General features: G+C 36.5%; 1 protein-coding gene across 9 annotated transcripts in view; it reads right to left on the minus strand.

Annotated features, from left to right (window-relative positions):
- LOC106873676 (tubulin polyglutamylase TTLL5) overlaps window positions 1-21,396 on the minus strand; it is a 152,629-nt gene that overhangs the window by 33,612 nt on the left and 97,621 nt on the right. For all 9 annotated transcript variants that reach the window (XM_014921137.2, XM_014921136.2, XM_052968971.1 and 6 more), the window contains 12 exons: window positions 20,164-20,270; window positions 18,398-18,461; window positions 15,965-16,031; window positions 11,578-11,660; window positions 10,589-10,658; window positions 9,997-10,081; window positions 8,825-8,926; window positions 6,552-6,643; window positions 5,678-5,785; window positions 4,883-4,964; window positions 3,467-3,528; window positions 1,722-1,813 (listed from right to left, as the gene is read on the minus strand). In XM_014921137.2, coding sequence (XP_014776623.1) covers window positions 1,722-1,813; window positions 3,467-3,528; window positions 4,883-4,964; window positions 5,678-5,785; window positions 6,552-6,643; window positions 8,825-8,926; window positions 9,997-10,081; window positions 10,589-10,658; window positions 11,578-11,660; window positions 15,965-16,031; window positions 18,398-18,461; window positions 20,164-20,270 — 1,014 coding nt within the window. The remainder of the gene's footprint in view (window positions 1-1,721; window positions 1,814-3,466; window positions 3,529-4,882; window positions 4,965-5,677; window positions 5,786-6,551; window positions 6,644-8,824; window positions 8,927-9,996; window positions 10,082-10,588; window positions 10,659-11,577; window positions 11,661-15,964; window positions 16,032-18,397; window positions 18,462-20,163; window positions 20,271-21,396) is intronic.

Consider the following 21,396-nt stretch of genomic DNA (forward strand, 5'->3'; position numbering starts at 1 on the left):
GGACTGGTGAAACCAGATGGCTACACCAGGCTCCAATCTGATTTGGTAGAGTTTATACAGCTGGATGCTCTTCCTAATGCCAACCACTCCAAGAGTGTAGTAGGTGCTTTTACGTGCCACCGGCACGAAGGCCAGTCAGGTGGTACTGGCAACGGCCACGCGCAAAATGGTGTATTTTACGTGCCACCTGCACAGGAGCCAGTTCGGTGACACTGACAATGATCTCGCTCTAATGTCTTTACATGTGCCATCCGGCACAAGTGCCAGGAAGGCGATGCTGGGCACAGGTGCCATGACGATTTCGCTTTCACTTGCCCCAATAGGTCTTCGCAAGCCAAGTTTCGTGTCCAAGACCTATTGGGGCAAGCGAAAGCGAAATCGTCATGGCACCTGTGCCCAAATGTGATTCCTTACAAGCTGAGCAACTACAGCTTGTTGATTTTAAAAAAAACATTAAAATGTTGAATTATATCCTTTACAGTATCCATTTCAGTAGCTCACTGTTCAGAGTTCAAATACTACTAGAATTGCCTTTAGCTTCCTCCTCCTCATCATCATCGTATAACATTCGCTTTCCATGCTAGCATGGGTTGGACGATCTGACTGAGGACTGGTGAACCAGGTGGCTACATCAGGCTCCAATTTGATTTGGCAGAGTTTCTACAGCTGGATGCCTTTCCTAACGCCAACCACTCCGAGAGTATAGTAGGTGCTTTTACGTGCCACCAGCACAAAGGCCAGTCAGGCGGTACTGGCAACGGCCACGCTCGAAATGGTGTATTTTACGTACCACCTGCACAGGAGCCAGTCCAGCGGCACTGGCAATTCCAACTTCCTGTCCCTCAAAAAAAAAAAAAATCTACTATCAATGGATTCAATTCATTTAACTGTAATTCTAGGATGCCAACTGTACGAAAACCAATAAGTTAGTGTTGACAACTGATACCAGCTAAACAGCAATGACAAAATTTTCAATGTTTTAACAATCTAATGAATTAAGGTACACTATAATGGAAGACTAAGCCCTCATCTGTGATGGTGTTGTTGCTGCTCAACTACACTAAACTCACTTGTCTCTTCTCAACATCCATATTGTGTCCAGGTCCCTCCACACTAACCAGTTTGTCTAATCCTTTCCCCCAAAAAAAAGCATCCCTCTTGAATTTCTTTTATGTCCATGAATTTTCTGTAGTCCAAGAAATATCAACATCAATCTTGGAGGGTCTGCCACAGTTCCTTTTTCCAGACAATATTTCGTAGGAAACTTTATGAAAGCCTGTTGGAAGAACCGTTTTTGCTTTCAAGTAACAGACTTGATCCACAGTCTGGTTTAACACCACCCCTTGGGCCTTAGGATACCTTTATCAGAGTCCACTCTACTACAAATATTTGTACAAGGTCTGTGATCTGAGGACAACCTGCTCTCATCCCCTCCATCATCAGTTTCAGAGGCCCTGAAAGGCACCATGCCTGCTACACTTCTGATTAGGCCAGTGGCTCCTAACCATTTTCTGCCTATGAACCCCTTTCATTTCTATCCTATTCTACTGGACCACTATAGCCATTCGAAGTATATATATATATAAATCTTACTGTAATTTTAGAATTAGATATTAGTAAGTGTATAAAAAGAAATTGTTAAAACATTGTGTGCATTGCAGAAGTACAACCAATTTGGAATGGACAAAGATAAGCCGAGATAATCAACCAGTTCTACTCACTTTATTTTTTCCACTGTTCATCTGAGCTGCAAGTTCCATATTTTTCCGGATTTGTTGGTAATTCTTCACCATTGGGTCGTGGCAGACAATTCCTGCAATGTAGAGTAGTGAATACAGCATGTGAGCTAGAGTGCGAGCTAGAGTGCGAGCAAGAGTGCGAGCAAGAGTGCGAGCTAGAGTGCGAGCTAGAGTGCGAGCTAGAGTGCGAGCTAGAGTGCGAGCTAGAGTGCGAGCTAGAGTGCGAGCTAGAGTGCGAGCTAGAGTGCGAGCTAGAGTGCGAGCTAGAGTGCGAGCTAGAGTGCGAGCTAGAGTGCGAGCTAGAGTGCGAGCTAGAGTGCGAGCTAGAGTGCGAGCTAGAGTATGAGTGTGTATGGGTGTGTGTGAGCGTGCGTGGGCGTGTATGGGCATGTGTGAGCATGTATGGGCATGTGTGAGCGTGAGTGAGCGTTAGTGCGGACGTGTGCAAGCATGTGTATGGGTGTCTGCGTGTGCGTGTGTGTGTGTGAGTATGTATGGGAGAGCTCGCGTGTGAGAGTGCGAGCAAGTGCAAGAGTGTGTGTGTGAGACTTTGATTGTGATAAAGAAAAATAGAAAGAAGGTACACATCTGGTAGTTAGGAATATAAAATTAATAAAAGTAATTTATCAAAAATAATCAGCAGAGAGTAGAAAGGATTGATATGAACAAAGCCAAAATATATTTTGGGACTCCAAGGTGTCAGCAATGAGACAATGACAAAAATCACATAGTAACATGCAGTCTGATGCCAAAGAACACAACCAAAACCCTCAAAACTGCACCCACTTAAAAAAAACATGGAAAATATGTCTTTACAGCTAGAATATATTAGCTCTAACTGAGCTACTGTCCATCTACAGAGGCCTAAATGCGACTCATATTAGAGTATTACACATATATGAGAACAATTACTGCTACACACACACATTCTAGGCCACATTCAAAACCATCACAAAGACATGAGCTTCTCCTCAGAACCAGAAAATACATCAGTATTAATCAAATGCTGACTCTCCTTACAACTGTACTGGTTTCACCAGCTCAAATCTATTGCATGGTGTATGCCAGCATCTTTGTCAATCATCTAAATGCTCTTATTTTAAATGTGGTCAAAGATTCAATACACAACCACCACTAAGAAACTCACAGATATTCTGTTTATTTTTTTCTGCCATTATTACAATACCCTCCTCTCCTCTAAACCATCTCCATCTAGGTCCAACAGATTTACGAACCTTCCACTGTCATTGTATTAAGTCAATGAGGGAGCCTCTATGTAGTCATTTGAACAGAATGAAATAGCAGCCAAAATCTTCCTCAAATTACCATCTTATGGAAAGGGTATATTAGTAATGTAATCTTACATACAACCAAAAGAAAAAAAAAAAAAGATCATGTTTCATGATTAGAATGCCTTTAATCATTAGTCATCAGTTTGATCAGAACTGATTAGGTGCTAATCAATGTTTTCCATGTCTCACATGCTACAGGCAGTACTTCACCTAGTCCTTCTTCCATAGAATTACAGCCCTCTAGAATCCCTCCCTCCTTACACACTTGCACTCACATTTATCCTGCAGACATTAAAAGATACTTGAACTAAATGAGTCAGCCCCATTAATGTTCTCAGTCCAAAGAAGCTCTACATATATCAAGAACATTGCATGTCTTCTGGCTGATAAAATTATAATAAAAAAAAAAATCTTTAAAAACCCAATGAAACTTACCAATGGCACTAAAAAGATCACATATGAGGTTTGTTTTAATCTTCAAATCAAGAGGGCTATCACTGCAAAATGAATAGTAATAAGATTTAGTTGTGATTGGCTAATTATGAATTAATGAGCTAAATAGGAAACAAACATTCAAATTAAATACAAAAAGAAATGAAGGTCAAATCTTTTTTTCTTTTACTTTTATTTTACACTGTGTGTGTGTGTGTGTGTGTGTGTGTGTGTGTGTGTGTGTGTGTGTGTGTGTGTGTGTGTGTGTGTGTGTGTGTGATCATTTTACATCTGCTTTCCATACTGGCATGGGTTGGATAGTTCTAGTCACTTATTGGGAGTTGTTGCACCTCGAGACTGGTGCTTATAGGGGTCCTTTGGTTTGACTGGATATCCCTTCCTTGCCTATCACTTTCCAGGGTACACTGGATGGATTTTCTCATGGCACCAACACTAGAGAGGTTGAGTAGTCTTCAGTAAGATAAGATTAAAAGGCATCTCACACACTCCACTTTCTCTGCTTATTCTCCAACCAGTGTGTATTGGGTGCAATTTTCATCGCACCAGCACTCAAAGAGGTAATCTACTTATCATTCACCTGTAGAGAAAACAGGATGGGTTCCATCATAACACCAGCACAGAAAGTAGGTTACAAAATATCACAGTTTCTAATCACTGCTCTTATAGTAGAGTACATTTTGATTAAATAACATCTTTATCTTTCGTCATAATCATTTTATGTCCACTTTCATGCTGGCATTGGTTGGACAAGTTGTTACAGTCTGAGTTAATCCTTACTTGGAGCTACTGGGCTGAAGGAACTATTTTTCATACATTCCATTTTAGAATGGCTGCCACCACTGGCTACCCCACTAGTACTAAGCATTTTACAGAGTGTTCTGGGTGCACTTTATCATGGCACCAGCACTCGAGAGGTTCCTGTAGCCTCAGCAAGATTAAAAAGTGTTCTGAATCCTAGGTTGTTTCTACTTTACAGAATGTGTAAAGAGCACTTTCTGGTTAATGGTTCGATCCAGTCATATATCATCTTGAACAAGTATCTTCAACTATAGCCTTTTGTTGATTTATGCTTTAAAGATGTACATGTTTATGCATATGTGTATGTATGTATGAGTATACATATATCTTCTGTTGATGTACAATTGTGACAGATGTAAATATCAATGAGAAAACACCAGAACCAGTAATTTAAAAAAAGGAATACCCTGTGTAGTATTTATTCCAACAAGTTACACAGACTATCAGTTGTTCATGTTAGAAATGTAGTGAACCAGTGATTAACCTTTTAGAAATCTGTAACCAGTAACACTTATTATTCAAAAAATGTCATATGAAAGTAAACAAATTACAATGATTGTAGAGCTAGATATAAATGTAGGAAAGGCTGCTGTAACTCACCAGACAAGAGATGGAGAGAGATTTACTTCAAGGATCCATGGCTTCAGTGTATCATCAATTAGGACATCAAAGCCATACAATTCTGAAGGTAAAAACAATAATAATATTTTCTACTACAGACACAAGACCTGAAATATAAGAGAGGAGGTTAGTCGATTATATCAACCCAGTATTCAACTGGTACTTATTTTATCGATCCTAAAAGGATGAAAGGCAAAGTCAACCTCAGCAAAATTTGAACTCAGAATGCAAACACAGGCAAAATGCCACTAAGCATTTCATCCAGCATTCTAATGATTCTATCAGCTTGCTGCCTTATAATAATAATAATAATAATGGTTTCAAGTTTTGGCACAAGGGCAGCAATTTGGGGAGAGGAAGGTAGTTGATTACATTGACCCCAGTGCTCAGCTGGTACTTATTTTATTGACCCTGAAACAATAAAATGCAAAGTCAACTTGAGCGGAATTTGAACTCAGAACAAGAAAACAGACAAAATACTAAGCATTTTGCCTGGTGTACTAACAATTCAGCCAGCTGACCACTCTAGTAAAATAATAATAATAATTCCTAACATAGTCTTAATGCCATAAATTTTGGAAGAGAGAATAGTCAATTAATTGATCCTAAAACAGATTAATCTAACAATTACTTATTCCATTGACCTCAGAAGGATGAAAGGCAAAGGCAGTATTGGTAGAATTTAAACTTAGAATGCAAAGATACTGGACAAAATTCAAAACATTTTATCTATTAACAATAATTTAAATGGGCCTCATTATTGATTAGACTTACCAAAACAATTCCATTTGTTGTTAATAAACATCTTGCTAGCAGCTGCAATGTGAAGTTCTGCAGACAAAATAGTTTTCACTACTACATCTTCAATTTTCATCATCATTGCTGAGAAAAAAAAATATCAATAGTCTGTAATACAGTACTGCATTAAAACAAATCACTATTAAAACACCACTAGTTTATAAATGGAACTAACTCCCAAAAATGTATTATATGTGCAAACTAGTCTACCTAATTTGTTTAGGCCTGGAATATTAATAGGTTGATAAGTAGTGTGTCTGATAAGAATTAATGAGGATGCAAACCAACTGATGAAATCCCAAAATAGGACTGAAATTATTGTAGCTGATCCCTCATTTTCTGTCCAGAGATACTGTGTGTGCGTGTGTGTGTGTGTGCGTGCGTGCGAGTGTGTGTGTGTATGTGCGAGTGTGTGTGCGCGCGTACGAGTGTGTGTGTGTAAATATGTATATCAAGTGTTTACATCTGTCAATACATACAAGACATTTATTTCTCAACAACCTTGTCTAACTAGTATCATAGGTTGGTGTAATCCAAGTTATAAGCAACAGCCAAATTAATAGCTTCTTGTCTCTATTAAGGAAACTTAGCAGCAGCAGACTGGTGTCCTCTAAAAAAGGTGGCTTGTTTATTATCCATTAATAATATAGAAAATGGAATTATGCACTAACAAAGTTGACATTTGAGACATGTGAGAGGATAAACATTAAAGTCTCGGGCAATTTCCACCAAGAACAGTGAGGCACCACAACTAATATTTTTATACCATCTGGCTCTCTACAGGCTGAGTCAACCGTTAGTGCTTCCTTTAATATCATTAGGTATCGGTTCTCGTCTGAAGTTAACTTACCAGCAGTATCTGTTCCTTTTGCTTTGAGGTACCGTAATAATGCTCCAAGGGACCATTTGTTTCCATAATCTTCGATGTCAGGATCATCATTTCTGTAAAAGGCAATTGTGAAAGGTATTAACATTGTCTTCAGGTACAGCAGCTGTGAGATTAAAGTGCTGTTCTATAGATCACATGGTCAGTCATTCAAATCTAATCTGAGCAGAGTATCTAATTTTCTTTTCTCCAGTTTGCCTAACTGAACACTATCAGGTTATGGATACAAATATATTATATAATATTTATGGGTGTTAGTTACATATATCAGTGTGTTAAACTATGACTCAATTTTCTAGCATTCTCACAGCATCTGCTAACTTCTCTCAAGCTTTTGATACTGTTTTCTGAGCTTCTGATACTATCTTCTGAGCTTCTAGTAACATTCTCTGAGTGCCCAGTAATGTCCTTCAAGCATCCGGTAACATCTTCAATTTCATACACTGCTTTTTGAGCTTCTAAATGTAAACATTAGATAATGTTCCCTGAGCTTTTGATAATGCCCTTTGAATAGCTCATAACAGCCTCCAAACATCTGGAAACCATCTGATTATCTATCAAGCATCTGGTAGCAGCACAACATCTGGTAATCTATATAATCAGTAACATTCTAAATATTTTGGCAAAATCTTCAAGCTATTGAATGATATCACTGGAGATGCAAGGAAGGTGGGATCATTTCAGTCATTTGATCTCAATTTATCAGCAATAAACTGGAAAAGGAACAACAGCAAATGATCCTTACTGCCTGATGACCAGTACTAAGGGATGACAATCCAAGACAACCAATCCAGGATTACAATCAATCCAAGGACTGGTTAATAAATGATCCAAAAACAACATTCCAAGAAGAGACTCAAGAAAATTGTAAGCCAAGATAGAAATGAGATAGTAAATTGTCAGATCAACACTGCAACATTTGAGATGAAGGCTGATAAAATACATTAAACAATGACTAGTAAACTAAAACAAGTTTTGGATAAAATAAAATCAGATGGTTCTGCTTCAAACCATTTATAATGTTACTCACATTCCCTTGGATTTAAACCAAAACACAACCATCACAGTAAAACTAAGTATGTTACAGGCACAGAATAGAGAAAACCATGGACTGTCTTTTGTCAGATCAATGCATTCTGGGTTTAATGACTCAGCTATATTTATAATAGATCTGAGAAAAAAATTTCAGGAAAATGAAATACATAATCGGTTTGCTGATGAAATATTTATTCATCTTTGCTCAAAGGACATTACCTTCATAACAAAACTGTTTATATACACAAGATATATTAAGCCTGCATTATACAGTGTAATATAATTATGGTCACTTTTAATCAAATCAACACCATATTTAATACATAATGTTTATAAGTTGTAAACACACAAGAGAAAGAATGGCATTTAACTACACAAAGTCTTGGGAATCTTTATGATGATCCAAATATGTGACAGTCTAGTTGTTGACTGTTTTCATTAACCTGGAGCTGTAATGATGAACCCAAGATGTGTGTCAGTGGTAACAACCCACAGGTGTTCTGAGTGACACATGGTTGATTTTGAGAGAAAAAGAATCTCCTTGTAGCATTATACTATGAAAACTTTTGCCTATAAATATTTATATAAAACACATATGTGGAGGTGCAATGGCCCAGTGGTTAGGACAGTGAACTCGTGGTCATAGGATCGCGGTTTCGATTCCCAGACCGGGCGTTGTGAGTGTTTATTGAGCAAAAATACCTAAAGTTCCACGAGGCTCCGGCAGAGGATGGTGGCAAACCCTACTGTACTTTTTCACCACAACTTTCTCTTACTCTTACTCCCTGTTTCTGTTGTACCTGTAATTCAAAGGGCCAGCCTTGTCACACTGTGTCACGCTGAATATCCCCGAGAACTACGTTAAGGGTACACGTGTCTGTGGAGTGTTCAGCCACTTGCACGTTAATTTCATGAGCAGGCTGTTCCGTTGATCGGATCAACTGGAACCCTCGACGTCGTAAGCGAAGGGGTGCCAACAACAACAAAACACATATACAAGTAAGTGACACTCCAGTAATGGGATTTTTAAAAGGAATTGAAATTTCAACATATTAATTTGAGACATTTTTTTCACTCCAGGAGCTAGTTATAAGCTATTCATTCATAATGTCAACCACCAGTATAGCTGTCTCATTTGCCTACACTGAGTGTGAGTCCTTGATAGGCAATTGTTACAAGTAAATGAAGACACATCAACTCACTTTACATAACTATCACTCTTCTTGTTTACACTGTAATTTGTCAGATGCATGCATTGATTTTTTAAACTTCGTTGACTCTTGTCATATCTCACAGTTGCAAATCTGTAAAAGAACAAACAAAAATAGTAATTTTAATGCATTTAGAATGTAAATGTACAAGCATTGAGAAAGAAGTAACAAAGGTTTTATTATTTATAGCTGAATTAACTTTGAGGTATATCATGAATAACTTCTCAACCACTTGGTTTTGGGTTCAGTCTCACTGAATGGCATCTTGGTGAAGTATCTTCTACTATAACCCTAGACTAACCAAAACCTTGTGAGTGGATATGGTAGATGAAAATTGTAAGAAGCCTAGTGTGGGTGTGAATATATGCAAGTGTATATATGCACACAAATATGTATGTACAAATGTGTCTCCTTATTTGACATCAGATGATAGTTGTAAATGAGTAACACAGTCATACAAGCAGGGTTATTCATTTCCAGTATTCTCAAGAAACATGTTCAGCCATGGGGAAATATTACCTTGCTAGGAAACAAGTGAGAGTTGGCTATAGAAAGGGTATCCAGCCATGGAAAATATGCTTCAATAAGCACCATCCAACCCATGGAAGCATTGAAAAGTAAATGTTAAAGTGATGATATCAATGGTGATATATATCCTTAAGCTCAACAAATAAAGGAAATCGTGGCCGTTGCCAGTACCGCCTGACTGGCCTTCGTGCGGATGACACGTAAAAGCACCCACTACACTCTCTGAGTGGTCAGCGTGAGGAATGGCATCCAGCTGTAGAAACTCTGCCAAATCAGATTGGAGCCCGGTGTTGCCATCCGGTTTCACCAGTCCTCAGTCAAAGCGTCCAACCCATGCTAGCATGGAAAGCAGACGTTAAACGATGATGATGATGAATGCTATTAGATCAAACCATACACTCCAGCACCATATAGCTCTACATCAAGATAAATCTTTAACAATGCCCCACCTAGTCACTTGCCATATGCATTAGATGCATCTACAAAAAAGATGAGTTTTCAGTAGTGTTCCAATAATGCATTATGGGAGATGGTCTATAAATCTGAGACAGTGAGCAAAGTCTTCCTCTAGACAGACTCAACTGCAGTTGATGCAGTAATAAACTATAATGATAAAAGAGAAAACAAAAGCTCACCTGGTGAGACCTTCTTCATACAGATACACTACCAAAGGGTCGTACGATGTCACTGCGACATAAAGACGTATGTCAAACTTGAAACCTAACAATAAACAAATACATTCAAATGGATTTTCCGACAAAGAAAGAAAATTGTGGCATGTTATGGTAAATACTGAGGAATATAGAATACAATGAAATTTGGTGTCTCATTCAGTAAAGCAAAAGAAAAATACAATGGAGTAAATTTAGTGGGAGGGAAACGGTCAATTATATTAATCTCAGTAATTAACTACTCTTTTATTTTATTGAAACTACTTCCAATCCACAAAGACAAAAGTTGACTTTGGCAGTAGCATAGCTGGGAAAGAAGAGTGCCATAAGTGACACTTTATGAGGGAAGCAATTTTGAGCCTGATGTAAAAACCTTCAAAGGCTTGGGTGCCTGGAAAACTGAAGGCACAAACACCAGCTATGCCACTGGATTTGCATTGAGTACATAAAGAGCCATAACTAAATGTTACAAAGTATTTAAGCAGATGCTTTACCAATTCTAGTACTTTCCTACCAGTTTATTAAGTAATAATCATGTTAATAATTCTATAGTTACCATCAATGAGCAAAGGATTCTGGATATATTTAGAAACAATGAGATGTTCATCAAAAGGCACTTGTTCTGGCTGAAATGAGTTGGAAAAAGAAAATATCATTGCTATATCTAATAGATATTTTGATAATTAAAAATCAAATAATTCTGAGATACATCCATGAAATAAACAACAGTATTGTGGGTGAAAACATACTTAATGCTTGTAACGTTTTAAAGTTTAAGTAGAATCAAATACAGTACTTTGCTTGTTTGTAATTAGCAATGGGAGACAACTCTAAACATGTTTTACTCTTATCAAGCTTCCTCAGTAACAATGAAACTTCAATGACTTACAGAACTGTATACAAATGAATCATGAAGTAAATATACTGATAAACATTTGTTGGAATAATGAAAGAATTGTTAAGCTGCATTCATTTTAGATTACATCTCAAACAACATCTAAATTTACAAAGATATCCAACCATGTTAATGTTAGTGAGGACATTAATGTCAATCATTACTATTTAATGTCCAATTTTACATGCTTGCTTAGGTTAGATGGAAATTATTCAGGTAGCTATTCCACAGCTGGATACTCTTCCTGTTACCAAATCTTACCTATTTTCAAGCAGGGTAACATTTCTCCATGGCCAGATATGTTTTTCACAGAAGACCGAAAACAAACAACCTTACTTGTATGATGACAATACTCACTTATAAGCATTGATGTCAAGACAAGAGTAAACACACACACATACACACGTGCACAAAAACTTCTTTCAGTTTCCATCTACCAAATCCACTCACAAGGCTTTGGTTGGCTTGGAGCTATAGTAAAAAAACACTTGCCTCAGGTGCCATGCAGTGGGACTGAACCCAAGACTGCATGGTTGGGAAACAAGCTTCTTAACCACACAGCCACATCACATACAAAACACAAAGAAAAAAAGAACACAAAATACAGATCCATATCTAACCGAGAATGTCCAGATTTTGAGGGTACTTACATGACTTACTAGGTGTACTCCACGACCTCTAGATGAAGCCACAGGTTTAATTATCCATGGTCCCCTATCTTTACAGAACGAACCTGAAATATATAGCAATACATATTGAAGAACTCAATCACAATACCACTGGCATAGCATTTAAACCTCTGCTTTAAATGATACAAATGCTAGTTACTTTCAAGTTAATATAAGATTGAATAAGTATGAAAACTTTAAAATGTTGCTTGAACTGCAATGTAATAGGAAAGTCTGTTAATCTGTGTAATACATCATGAAAGTGAGTTACTGTGTAACATACCATAAAAACTGTATGTAATAATGGATTCAAATTTTGGCACAAGGCCAGCAACTTCGGGGAGGGGGTAAGTCTATTGCATCTACCCCAGTGTTCAGCTGGTACTTATTTTATCAACTCCAAAATGATGAAAAGCAAAATCAACCTTGGCAGAATTTGAACTCAGAATATAAAAACGGATGAAATGCCATTAAGTATTTTCCCCAGTGTGCTAATGATTCTGTCAGCTCGCTGCTTTCAAGCTGTATATAATAATACTTGTATTGTATCATGAAAATGAGTTAGTGCATTTAAGGTGTCCATAAATTACGTTTACAATTTGAAGTTTGGAAGTGTGGAAGTGGTAAAGATAATTTATGGACACATGGTACATCATGAAAGAAGAATGCAATGTATCATAAAAACGGGTATCATGAAAGTAACAGTTAACAAGAATGTTCAAGAGGTCAGAATGGCAGAAATGGTATTGCTTCAGCTTTAACTTTACATGATCAGAAGTATCTATCAATGAGTGATAGGCTTCATTGATCTCTTACGAGAAACACCTGTTACCTGATTCACTCTCAGTCACTAAATAGACTATGAAAAGTCAGTAATACAATGAACCATGCTACAGTAGAATTAAATGATAATCAAGAAATGCAAAATCTTATCCAGTCAACTATTTTTTTTTGTCTATTTTTCATTTATTGAGGAAGGAATGCCATACAAAATCAACTGGAACAAACCAGCCATACGTGAACAGAAGTAGGTAGTGCAAGCTTTGCTTGACTAAAAAGAGAATAATTCACTTGAACCTGATGCCTTCTTAAATATAAAAGATGACAATTTTAGCTGCTGCCTGCATGATAGAAAATTTGTTTCAGTAACATGGTCTTTCCTTTTTTAGACTATAGAAAAGAAAACATGTGTACAGGAATAGCTGACCTATGGCAACAGCTGAAATCAAACCATGGGAGGCAACTCTTCTTTTCTTCCCACTTTTTCACACCACTAAGCAAACCAGAACAGTATATTCACCTCCAGCATAAAAGTTATATGCTTCCAGCCAGCATGTTTCAGGAGTGATCAATATTGCCAAGCACAATAGTAGGTGCAAAACCAATGTTAACTCCCTGAATGGTTATATACCTTAAGCAAGAATATGCTATATGGCAAAATATAAGTAAATGTGTGTATGCGTGTGTGTACATATGTTTGTTTTCATGAAAAGTTCTATAACAATTTAACATTAAACTGAAGAATTACTCTGTGTTTGGTTCTCGTACATACTAATTTTTACAAAGAGAAGGCTGACAATGAACTCAAAGTTTCAACTTACTGACATTAATGTTGACAGACAAGTCAAAACTTTGAAGTCACTATCAACCTTTTCCTTGTGAAAATTAATACACACATATTTTTATATATATATATATTATTCGTTTATATTTATATAAGGGCATTATCCTGTAGTAATGCCCTTATATAACTATAAATGAATAATTATATTCTTGGGAATAGAAATTTCCCTTATGAATTTTTTTTACACACTAGCTTCCTGATAAAATTCTTGTAAAAGATTTTTATCCTTTTTTGAATGCATATATATATATATATATATATATATACATACAGGAGTTATGTGATACAGTAGATAAGACCCAGACTACAAATGTTTCAAAGCAAGCGAAACCTCCAAAGTGGTAAATATCCAAGCAAGGCGTATACTGCAGCCTACTTGTCAGGCCAAGTGTATCTTGATTAAATGAAATTTACACTGTTGCAAAGAGGTACATGTTAACATATGGAAGATTCAATCTTCCATTTATATATATATATATATATATAAAGTTCAAAGGTTCTTCCTGAGCCTTAAGCTCACAAAGCTTAATTGATATGCTAAAAGTAGCAATCAAATCTCCCTCAAGTAATACTTTATCTAATGTGTCTTTCTTTACAGCAATGTAGACCTGCATATCTCTAAGGTGAGATGGTCATGATTGGAATGTTTTTGATCACAGGTTTGCTTAATTAAACAAACAAAACTACATTAACCCAAGGCAAACAACGACCATATTAGCAAGCCAAGAGAACCTCTATGTGGTCATTCAAAATGCTGGTAATAATAGTCAAATCTCCCTCAAATAACACCTTGATATCTTGAAAAGGAAATATGCACAATATTGTCCTAGATGTACACAAAAGGATTGCCACAGCTGTTGGAATTTATATACAGCTGCTAGATATACCCTAAAGATAAGATGGTCACAACATTTGCTATAGCCATTTTATGTCTGCTCGATCAGGGCTGACCTAGAGTTAAACAGCAACAATATAAATTTATAAGGCAGGAGAGCTCTTTGGAAAGAGCAGCGTATAAATGGCCAAATCAACAGGATCTTTTCAGTTTGATGCACAGTGTTTGATTTTAATGAAAATTTCTACACATGTACAAGGTGATATCAAAAAGTTCCCAGACTAGTTCTGTAGCACATCAACAGATGACAGCACACAGTTGCTTGCACAGTGAGAGCCAGCAGTGACCTTCTCATGAAGCAGTGTGCTGAGTGACATTGCTGTGTTTACTTCACAAATTGTGAAATTTGCAGTCTGTGATTTTGTCATGGACAGCAACAAAGAGCCAACGTGAAATTTTGCATCAAACTTGAGAAGTTTGCTACAGACATTGAGCATGCTTTGGCAAGCTTATGACAATAAGGTAATGATTGTATGCCATTTTTTGAATGCTTCAAAAGCAGAAGAATGTCCCTGGAAGATGAAAGCCCACTACAAGCATCACCAGCTTATCAGTTGTCTTGCATCCATTGCTGATATACATTAGTGAAATGCACACACACATGCGCGTGCATGCATGTGCATATGTGTGTGCAGCTTCATAAGATTTGGAATTCAAGCATTTCAAAATCAAACAAGATTGACCTTCTTTGTGAAGCTGACATCTGGAGTATGAAAATGGAGCTTCAAGATCACTTTCCTGGTGCAAACACCAGACTTTTCATGCACACTCAAATCATCTTGTGGCATGAGCACAAGGTCAAAGAGGAGATTTATGAACACACTCCACTCATCCCTATGATTATTGCTCAATGCAGAGAAGCCTTGCAGATCATTGCTATTGTGCCGAATAGTTGGTCCATATTACCTGTAATATTTTAGATACTTTTACACCCTAATAGAGTGCAAAACTACTCAGCTACATGGATATTATTGGCAGGTGATGCACAACATGAAATTAAGGACTTATCAGAACTACCAAAAATTCCTGGCATGGAATGACAAAACCTCACCAGTCTGGAAGCCCCTATCTTGCTCAGGACATCAACCTCCTGGAAACTGTTCAGAGACGTGTAACCAAGTGAACACTCTCTATCAGGCATCTACCATATTCTGAACACCTTGCTTCCCTGATACATTGAAGCTCTGACGTCTGGCAACTGACTTAGTAAACACCCACAAAATTATTAACCACCATACCAACAACCACCTTGAGCACCTTTTTGAGCTCCATGTGTCTAACACATGTGGGCATGCCTACAAAGTTAGAAAACAGCACAGCTCCCATGACTTTCAGGAACATTTTTTTCACACTCAGAGTTGCTGAAGCATGGAACAAACTACCTGCATCAGTTGTTAGCTGCCAGGACATTGCATCCTTTGAAACCTCCATGCTTCCTGAAATTCACCAACATTATGCCTGATATCCCTCCCCTCCATATGCAAGCACACATGTATATCATGACTCACACTGTTCTCTTTCTTGACTTTTGTACATAATTCTATGTACTGCACATGCACCTTTGATGAGTTGTAGTGCACCTGAGCACTACACACAAAAAATTCATTATATTATACTTTGGTTGTATCCACTTGAAGAAGAATGTGTGTGAAATGAGCTTCTATACAGTTTTCATCAACCAAATTCCATTCACAAAGTGATACAATGGGAGATTTGGTCAGGAGAATCAAACCCAGAACCATGTGGCTGTCAAGCAAACATCTTAACCATACAGCCAAGCCTGCTCCAACATATGCACAGAAAATATAACAAAAATACAACATAAATAGAAACAATATAAAACAACTTACAACAAAATTCCTGATATTCTGAAGGGATCACAAAACTCATGGGAACAAAATTGAAATTTCTGCATCCCTATAAAACAGAAAGTTGTGATAACACCATAACAAGTTAAGCATAAACCTTTGAGTTTGTTTTTATTTTGACCTATACATATGTATTAGCAATGGAGAGGAAGAAAGAATGTTCAACACCAAGAAGGTGGATAGATAATTTTTTTAAACAAAATTTATGTTAAGTTTCTAGAACCTAAGGTGTCATGCTGACAAAATTAAAACCACAGATAATATTCCATTATTGTAATTCAAAAGTACTTAATGAGCAATTAATAATTGCTGATATTTTTCAACATAAAACCTAAGGTTCTAGAAATTTAACATTTTTGTGAAAACCCATTAGTCCTGATCAAGTAGATCTATGTTATATCAATGTCCCAATCATGACCATTAAGTCTTTTTCAGATGCAGTATATCTTGGTACACATTATCTAGTGTATACTTCCTTTCTATAAGACGGTAAGGCCTACAATTAAAAGTGTTTAGGTTGCAATAAAACCAACTTTAAAATGTCTCAGGAAGAGTTGACTGGTATTTCCAATAGATCAAGCCACCCTAGAGACACCACCCACCATCTTTGGTTTACAAAGTTTACAATCATAATATTGTGCATCCAGGTGAATCACATTACTCTGCTTGCTTCAGTTATTTTAGTAAAGAAATTAGTAGTGCAACCACAGTATGGAAGAGATTTAACAGCAGAAAGTGCATTCATTCCACAGGTCTGACAATTCATATACAAACTATGCCAACACTACAGTAGAATATGAAACATATGGACGTATACTACACAGTTCCACAGATATATACATATTTTTTGTTTTGACTTTTTAATGGTGTCAAAAGACTAGTACTTCAGGGTATTAACCATTTTCATTGTATTAACCTTTTTGTTACCGAATTCCAGTTAAAATACACTGCTTTTGTTTTAATTAATTTTGGTAATAATGAAGAATTTAGTAAAATAATTTTATCATTAATAAACTGGAGTTTAGAACATAAGTTAATCTGAAATTTTTATGGAAAGTTAAATTTAGATCACTTTAGAATAGGAAGTCTGTATCATGGGTCCATAGGTGGTCTTGGGCAGTTTGGTATCAGAAGTAAAAAGAGAACTTCTTTGGACATAGGATACAAATCTTTCACAGATCATCTACTACCTGTTCACTTCCACTCTTGACAGCCAGGTAAAATGAGGTGGTGTGTGAAGGTATCCTGAGCCCCTATAAAACCACCACAAAATATCAGAAGTGGATTTGAACTCATTGGCCAAGGAGCTGGCGTTTTAATGTTTCACTAAGCAGCTTGGAGATATGCAGTGTTGCACAACTGTCCTCCTTTACACTTACTTGGAAAACCATGTATTAAAGGAAATGTTAAAACACCCAATAAAGTGATGAGGAGGAGGAGAGAATGATGATGCTGATGATAAAGATAATGGTAATGATGGTAAACATCGATTATGAGAATGGTGATGACAATGATAAAAATGATAAGTAGGAGGAGGAACATATTAATACAATAGCACCTACTAATCTACCTTTTGTGTCATACTACAAACTATGGAACAAAATTTTACATAATATGGAAGTCAATAGAGCAACTGCTATACTTCATTCACTAGGACTGTGGGTTCATGTCTGGACATATGAAAATAAGGATGCAATAGAACTTATTAAGATTTGTTAAAACTTTATCCAATATAGTCATACAGTAGCAGAATAATAATATTATAGATGGATAATGTCAATCCTATTGCACACTCAATACTATCTATGTGGACATTTACAACATCTAAAGAATCAAATGTTTCAAACAAAATATAATTTTGAAAGAAATTTATTTCATGATTTTCAATTAACTTCTAAAACATCTTATACAGCATCAAAATGACCATGGAATTTCCATGGGTACCGCTAGTGATTATAGTGACAATGAAAAGGATGATGATAATGAGGAAAATGATTATGAAGCTTTATGTTGTTATTTAACCCAAAGTCAATTTGATGCAGTAAACCAATGATCAAAGCTGTGCTCATTGTGTCTTTTATTCAGATACAGTGTGACCATAACTACAAGGCTCACTGCTGCTGTTGTGGCTGTTGATTAAAGGAACTTTGTTGAGAAGTCAGTGATGATGTTTAACTCCAATGAGCAGGACCTATAACCAAAGGCATTCCAAAACATGACCATCACTCCATCTTTTCATATAGAGTGTATCTTAAGACTACATTTTAAAGATAGTAATGGTGGTATGGTTTGAGGAAGATTGAGCTGTTATTGCTCAGATTATGCAACCACAGGAAGGCCTGCCTGTGATAATGAGAATAGTAATGATAATGATAATGACTGAAATTCAATATGTATTCAAATGATTTGACTTACTTTCATTTGTTGCATTCGCTGAACATTTTTATACAGTTTGTCTTTTCTCGTCAATTCATAGGATCTATAAAAGACACCACACAGCTGTACAGAATACTGATTCATTACAGAGGCACAAGGCTACAAGTTTGTAATGGTTGAGATGGACAGTGAGGGATACTGGTTCCAATACTTGACTTATTTTATTAACACTGGAAGCCTGTACAAAATATTGATAAAATATTTACCTTTATTGCTCATAATTTTTTCTTGTATCCACACCACTAATCAATTGCTATATTGAACACTGAAACTCAGGAGATCTATTTCTCACATGTATGCATTTTTCTTGAGCAAGGACCGAGACCCCAAATTTTTTTGTAGCCAAAAAGGTTTTTTTATTTATTACTGTATTATGATTGTTTGCCCATGCATACTTGGAGAGGATTTGTTTTTTTATTTTTTTTATTTTAAGCTATTGTTTGACAGCTAGATGCACTTTCCGCTATTAATCATTCATTTGTGAAAGGGGAGTGGAATTTCTTTTATGTCAGATGGGTAAACTGGAGCAAGCAGAAGTCGGTTGCCTTCTTTAGTGCACAACATAATTGTTATTGTAATGTTTGCTCATGATCCATGAACTTAGTGACTCACTACCTCACAGCTATTGTATTTATCAAGTGGACAACGCTCTTATTGTTTGCCAACATCCTATTGTCAACTAAATGACACTGACCTTGTCCATACCATGACTGTTTGAAGATCTCAATACCAGGGCCATCCATCTGATACACACACCTTCACTCACCAACATAACACATTGGTGTCCTCATTGCAGCTCATTGTTATTACAGAGTTCAATATTCCCTTGAACAAGCAAGGTGTCTATCACATCACTTACAAACCTATACAATACACCTTTTATTTCTGTCATTCTTTCCAAGTTTCCCTTTCAAAACTTCATACTTTTCCGAATACAAACTGAAACAGATTAGAGGAGCCACAATAGTCTTGGTGCAGTCCAACCTCTAGTACTGGAAGCACAATAAATTTCACCAAGTCCACATTGAAAAGTTTTTAACAATAAAAGTATTCAGTCACAAATACACCAGTTTTTGTCTTCTGTACACAATGACATACATCATAACAAGAGGAATCAGAATGAGTTAGTCATGGAATGCAAGATCTATTTATTTCTAGAAACACTATTCCAATTCATCCTTCCAGAACTACAAAACTTCTGGAACTCACCCAGAGTGAGTATGAGAGTAATATCACCTAGAACCCAAAAGTATCCACTTTCTCTTGAGAGTTCGGGCTTAGCTTTGGTTATGTGGTGAAAAATGACAAACTTCCATAGCAAGAAACACATCAATCTCTCACATTTAAAAATCTACCTGATGGACTGTTAGCTATTTCTGTGACAGCTGGGTGGAACAGGGGGTAATACTGAATAAAGCATTCAGTCCCAGAAACAGTAGGTAACCCCAGCGGTATATTTGATGAAGGTGGTCATTGTAGGTTTTCTTGCTTCTCTAACACCATGTGTGTGTGTGTGTGTGTGTGTGTGTGTGTGTGTGTGTGTGTGTGTGTGTGTGTGTGTGTGTGTGTGTGTGTGTGTGTGTGTGTGTGTACATTGTAGATTTAAGGTTTCTTTTATGACCAGGTAGTCTATGGTTCAATCCCACTGCATGACACCTTAGCCAAGTGTCTTCTTTCATAGCTTTGGAGTCAAACAAAACCTAGTTAATAGTTCTATGGAGCAGCTGACGGAGAGAAAGGCTTACCTTGGGAAGTGGTTGATTTTCTGGAAATCGGCCATGTTGCGAAGAGTCAGAGGTTTCAAATGTCCTCCGGTCCACAATATGTTATAGTCTGAGTGATTTGAAGTTACCTGCCAAAGGAAATACAAATATGATATTTATGTTTTTGTTTAGCTTCAAGTCAACACCAATCAAGTGATCAACAGCTTTCCAGATGTGACCAAGTCTTCTGTTATTTTGCAGTAAGAATATATCTTGGATTGTATTGCCAAACATTACCTAATGTGTCCTTTGAATTTTTAAAATAGCAGTGTGTGATTTGAGGGAGATTTCATTGTTATTTCCAGATGACTGTTCCACCACATAGCAGTTCCTTTGTTGGCTCATTAATATGAATGTTGATATGTTATGTATCTTTGGATAAATTAACATGTCAAAGTAAAGCAAGACAAGCTGATCTAGCGAAGCTTGCTCTTCTCCAGGTCATTGACATTGTACTATGGATAAATACTTCAAAAGTAAAAAGGATGTGAAAATTGAACAACTGGAAATTAAACCGCTCTTGTAAACCAGACTCACTAGGAGCTTAGCAAACTTCTGTAGCATTTCATATATTCAAACACTTGAAATATCTACGTTCTCTCCTCTATCAAAGAGCCATATGGTTTTTTAAAACTAATCAGAGCACAAGAATAGAATAAAAAGCATCCTTTATAAATTTCAATGTAGAGTCTGAATCCATTGCTTCATGTTTCTTACAAAGAAAATACATCTAACATTAGAAAAGAACAATACACAATATGGGTACTGTCTTATGTTATATGTATTGCACCAACCAAACCATTACAAAATCAATAAAATATTTCCCTCAGTATTAAAAAAAAGACAAATGAAAGTGAAAGTAAAAGTTTTGTTTACAGATATGGCGTTGGTATTTAAATGTTGTTTATATTACTAACTAATATGACTACCAATATCTGAAAGACATTGTTGCTATGCATCTGTGTATGAATTTAATTCTCTACACATAAATAGTTAGGTATTCAAATATATTTTGCACTCCGGTTATGACCACCAACACCTAAAACAGTGTTGTCATGTACCTTGATGTAAACATAGGTGTTTATATATGTGCTCAGTACTTTAATGGATTTTGTAAGTGTAATGTAAATAATGTAAGTGTAAAACAATTTTTTTAGTTTTCAAAAAATATTTTTTATTATTAAAATGAGCATCAAAGACTGGAGTGTGTGTGTG

Source organism: Octopus bimaculoides, chromosome 6 (assembly GCF_001194135.2).
Source record: "Octopus bimaculoides isolate UCB-OBI-ISO-001 chromosome 6, ASM119413v2, whole genome shotgun sequence".
Classification (NCBI taxonomy): domain Eukaryota; kingdom Metazoa; phylum Mollusca; class Cephalopoda; order Octopoda; family Octopodidae; genus Octopus; species Octopus bimaculoides.